The following is a 5,572-nucleotide window of genomic DNA, read 5'->3' on the forward strand; positions in this document are numbered from 1 at the left end:
CGGGGGGGGGGGGGGTGGTTAGCTCGATGTAAAAGGTTCCAGATGGCTTGGGCGTAGGCTCTCTTCTCCAATGGTTTCGAAGTTTAGATCAGGTGGGTCCGTAGACCCATATTGCCGGGCACTTCGAGACACAGTCCCTTAAAGGTCAGATACGCGATGCGGCAGTCATAGCTGTTGCATGCGTGCGTTTCTCAAGGTGAAGAAACGGAATGTCTGGTATGCGCCAACCGAGGACGCTGCTCAAAGGGGACGAGTGCGGTGGACAACTGGTTCTGCTTTCTGCCGGCAAGTTCCCTTTTTCTTCTTCTTCTTCTTCTTCCTCCTTCTCCTCTCTGTCTCCTTCATCTTGCACTTCTTCCTCTTCTTCTTTTATTATTTCAGACTCTTCCACGCCTCCTCTTCTTCGGCTCGCCTGCCCTGACGATGCCTTGCCTCTCGCTCGCCTCCCGTCTCCTGCTTTACCTGCTTCCCTATGATCGAGATTAAGAGGCACGCTTGATTCGCATCTCCTGGTACGCCGGCTGCTGCAGATAGCCAGACAACGGGATTACTCGCGGAATACTCGACGACGTCCGATAGAGCGTGACGCTCGATGTGGAATTTAGATTTGCATTAAGAAAGCTTGAAGTCCTGGATAGTTTCTGGGGGGCAGGAGGGGTGGGGGGGGGTGGTGGTTGAAGCCATCGGATGTGACACCTGGTTTCTTCTTGCTAGAGAGATTTGCGACGGGGTCCTTTTATCGTTCATTCTTCGGAGTTTCAATTCTCATATATCTTATTGGTTAGGATCACGTGACTGATCTCTGCTCATGTGTACTATAGTCGGACTGATTACTGGTTTAATAATTTTTTTGTTTGTTTTCACCTACGAGCGAGTTGTATGGGGGTTGATGGAATTACTTGATTGTACATGGAATGGTCGGTGATGTAATTTTGGAAAATCTTATCAGACAAACAATTATTTCTTTTATCGCGATAACGTCTTTACTATTTTTATTGCAGATTTGGACTATTTCATAAGGTGTATGTTATTTTGGACATCACGGTGGATATGTGAAGCAGACGAGGGGAAACCGACAGACAAAAGTGAAGCGTGTGTCGGAGCACTGCTCACGGCGTTCAAGGATAAGGGACCTTGTTATCAGTTATCAGTGACCTCGCACGGTCACGCCTCTTTGATAACAACCCGGTCCAGGTCCCTTATCCCTCTCTTGTTACCGTGTCCTCTCGCTTTTTCTTATCGTACCTCTCAGCCTCTACGGGATTTGTGCAGAGCGGCTGCACGTGAAATAGGCCTGAAGCCAGTCCCTGCACTTATTACCCCTGTGCACGTCGCGATATAACCAGCCGTTACAGTGTATTAAGTGCGCTTTGTAATTTCCAAACTACTATGCAAGAGACGGCCACGTGGCAAACCGTGCGTTGTAAGATTAATCATGAGAATGGATAAGGATTGTTCAATTTCAGTTGAAATTACTGTTACTGGCTGTGTATTCAGATCTTGTTATATCATAAATTCATTTTGAAGGTAACAGATTAATTCGATATGTCCATTAAGATTTATATTTATAAAGAAAGTATGCTTCGGCATGCTTGTGATATATATAAACAAAATATAGAAAATTGGACAATTTCATTCGAGCACTTGAATGAGCATTCGCAATGACTGATGATCGTTATTAATTACCGCTTGTCAAAATAATTGCGTGCTACGTATCAAATTTAATGGCCACGAAGAATCTGAATTGCCCTGTTATAATGTTCTAGTAATTAATTGCACGTCGGTCACGTTTAACTGAGGTATTAATAGTGCGCTGATTATCGATCCGTCGTATGCGGTCAGTCAAGTTGAATGTTCTTGACAGGTAACGAAATCTCTCTTGTGATCCGTTGAAAAGACCAGCGGGACCTTTACCTTAGATCACGATAAACAATCCTTCGGCGATTCCTTTTTCTATGCTCTTACGAAATTGTCTTGCGTAACGGGGTGCGTGGACCGAGCTACTATATGCAGAACCCCCATAAGGTTCCCCCTGGATTCTTTGCCACAGAATGTCGATATTGAGTCAGTACTTCGTGGGATGACTCGAACGACGGAAACGGACCCTTAGTACGTGTCTAACTGTAATACGGAGAGACTGTAAGCAGGAAGTAACATCCGGTTGGTATCGCCGCTGTTCTCGCGTTCGTTTATTATCATCGTACGTCGACGTTACTGGGGATGATTGTTATTCTTGTTTTTGATTTTCTTTTTTTTTTTTTTTCCCCTAATTATCGATCACCGTTAGAGGAGGAAAGATACGATTATCGTATTGGATTTGGGTGCTGTGTAAATTCAAAGGCACGAATAGCGATCTGTCGATACACTATGGACCGTATTAAAATCATAAGCAATTAGGTTTGGATGTGCCATTGGAAATTAGGGACGATGGATGAGTAAGAGGCACGTGGACGAATTACTGGATGAAAGGGAATGCGCGAAGTAACGTAAAAAATGGCTCGATCCTTATCAGTGAAAACGATTAGAATTTCGAGGTTAATTGGTATATAGCAGATTCCGAAAGATAGACATACGACGCCAATGATCTGCTCATCGAAATCGTTCGGGGTATCTATGATCAATGATCTGCTCATCGTTTCGTGTCAGTTAGTTTATCCGGCAGAATACAGCTATCAGTAACGTTCGTTTTAATCGTTAGAACCTAATGGAATCTGTCGATCATTCACGATCAGCCCCATTGAAATGATCGATCCGTAATTAAATACCATTGGTCGTTCTTTAGGATTCACTGGAAGCGGATTTCCAGTACAAGGTCTTTCCATCGAAACCATTGATCCGTATGGTTGTCTGGCGGTGGTACCGTTCTAGTAGTACGAACGTTGCCGTTGGGATCCGCTAATCGCTAGAATTCAGTAGTAGAACGCTTCGTGTGCGCAGACCGGCCTGGCGCGCCTTGACATCATGGCGTTGCGGGTCAATGCTCTTCTCTGCTCTTCGCATCTCTTTCTCTGTTCCCCTCTCTCTCTCTCTCTCTCTCCTTCTCCCTCCCTCCCTCGCTTACTTGCCTCTCTTCTCTATATCTTCCGTTCCCTACGCTCCCACAGGCAACCCCCTCGTACACGTCTCCTACTCTGCACCCCAAAGCATCCTCGAGCATTGGCACGTTCGGTTCCTTTCATTGTAATGGGCACTACTCGTGCTTGATACGGTTACTACGTTGATCAATATGATTATTATTTTTTTTTTTTGTAATATTTCTATCACTTTTACTGACTAGGGTAGTAGAGGCGTGACGTCCAGGACGAAAATTGATCGCGTCTTTTTACTCGGTAGCTATGTCTCCCTCACTTTGGGATCTCGGGGCATTGTGGGTAGAAAGATGCCTCTGGGATATTCCATACGGACGACAGGCAGAGACACCACGCGGTGGATTCGTTCGTTATGCTTGTATCGCCATATATATATCGCCATATTTGTTTGCATCGTGGGAATCTTAAAAAATTATGCTAATCGGTCATTCGCGTGACTTCACTAGAACCTCGCGTGTTCATTCACTCCTCACACGATTCTATCCGACTCTCGTAATGGCTTTACACGGGGCCTGATGATTCTTCAGATACTGGGTAGATACTTCACGATGCATTCGGATACTTGCACGAGATTCTTTGGAAACGTAATACTTTGTTGGAGTGCCGTTGCGTAATGTGGATTGTTTACAATTTTTTTATTACAAATCGTCCAGCTACATTCTCTCTCTGTATATCAGCAAGAACGTGCCGTTAGAAAGGGGAATGAAATTATTTGACAGCTCGACAGTGCCAATTTATTAACATGCATTTGACGCATTACTTGAACAGAAGTCATGATTAAAAAGATTGTTTCTCAAGAACACTTAAAATTTCGTTCATTCGTATCCTGTAATTGTAGACTGACGAGGGAAAGAAGACTTCTGGATTGGCGAATCGCATGATTGGCATCTTGATTCAACTCGGCGCTAACTTCACTCTGGACTTGCCGAGGAGTGAAGCGAGCAGTGCGCCAGAGCTAAGGGAGAGAAAAATTCATTCGCACGTAACAACCGACGTGTATCCCTTGGCGCTTAGCTACCATTAATTTTCAGGCTGGATGTTTTATGAAGGGGGAAGAAAAAAGAGAACAATTTTTTTTTCTCTCAACATCATTAACAATCTCATTGTCAATAGTACTTCCACGAAGGAGTCGCGTAACAAAGGTGCATGCAAACCGGACCTAAGCTGCGTCGTAGCTGGCGATAGCGTTATCTGCTACCCAGAGACTTCAGTCGGCTCCCCCTTAAAGAGTACACGTTGCCAAAGTACTGGCTTGTCTTAATGTCAGTGACGAGACTTTACGGATGCTTTATGGACTCTTGCAGTGCCAAGAGTAACAGCAGCGAGAAGAAGCAACTGTCTCCGACCGGTAGCTGCGCTTGTTAGTGCCCTAAGTGCTACCAGTATGTTAATTGGATCTGGCTTGTTACCTGCGAGCACCTGACCGAGCACCGGTACAGACTATAGGCTACCTAGAGCGAGGGCATATCAAATTATAGGAGACCGGTAACAGTTTGATAGTCTGATAAGCAAGATCTTATTAGCTTGTGGAAAGCGATATTGTATAGTACAACGTTGTGTACTGTTTGTAAGAGCGCATTGTACTATGGCGGTCTGAGCAGATTAATACCTGTCATATACCAGTCGATAGTGCATCACGTTGGCAATCAAGAATTGAATATGCCTTCAACGTGATAAAGCAGCGTGTAGCCTGGATAAGGAGGTTAGGTCAGTTGCTCTGTGCTTCGCTGTAATTCAATGAGGTTCTCTTAACGTCCTTTGGACTTTGGATTCTGTGACTAATAACGGGACAGAGTGCTCAAGTGTCCGAGAATTCCGAATAATGGCTTTTGTGGAGAAAGGAGTTGCTAATGATATGAGATTGTGGGTAATAAGGGTTCGTAGAATCAGGTTTAACCTTTCTTAGTAATTTAAGTGCGTTGAGGTTATTGAAAATTAATTTACGTTCAATCGATACCGGGGTGTACTTGGGTATGATCAGGAAGATTGTTTGAGTCTTTGTTTGGTTCGATTTACCGTTTGTGTCTCGCTTGGAGTGTACATGAGTCGTTTATGAAGTTCAGTGGAGAGTTGCATAATAATGAGTGTATTTGTTTTCTTCAGCAGGGCACGAATGGACCACGGCCGACGTACGCGGGGGCGAACAACGGTAGTGCCGGTGCAGGTGCCGGTGCTGGTGCCGGTGTAGGAGGCGCTGGTCCAACTGCCGGTGGACATGGACTGAAGGGCGGCGCCGGAGGAGGTCCTCGCGGAGGAAATCCCGTGCAGTATCGAGCAAGCGGTACTGGGGCTTGGGGTGCAGCGCCTACTCATGCAGCCGCAGCTGCTGCTGCATATCAACCGTATACTCGGTACCCCCCAGCTGCAGCTGCTGCAGCGCAAATGCCTGCCGGTGCGCAGCAGCTTCCGCCTACGGCGAACCCCTACGCTGCAACCACCTATGCTCAGCATGCATCGGTGAGAGAGAGGGGGATTCTTCGTTA

At 45.7% G+C, this 5,572-nt stretch overlaps 1 protein-coding gene across 16 annotated transcripts in view; it reads left to right on the top strand.

Moving 5' to 3' along the window:
- Nucleotides 1–5,572, top strand: part of LOC107269182 (protein alan shepard) — a 22,817-nt gene that overhangs the window by 8,006 nt on the left and 9,239 nt on the right. For 15 of the 16 annotated variants that reach the window (XM_025086475.1, XM_025086476.1, XM_025086477.1 and 12 more), the window contains exon 2: nt 5,196–5,546. In XM_025086475.1, the coding sequence (XP_024942243.1) occupies nt 5,196–5,546 (351 nt within the window). Of the gene's footprint in view, nt 1–5,192; nt 5,547–5,572 lie in introns of all 16 variants that reach the window. The other variant, XM_025086482.1, reaches the window with a different exon arrangement.

Source organism: Cephus cinctus, unplaced genomic scaffold (genome assembly GCF_000341935.2).
Source record: "Cephus cinctus unplaced genomic scaffold, Ccin1 Ccin1_scaffold0617, whole genome shotgun sequence".
NCBI lineage: Eukaryota > Metazoa > Arthropoda > Insecta > Hymenoptera > Cephidae > Cephus > Cephus cinctus.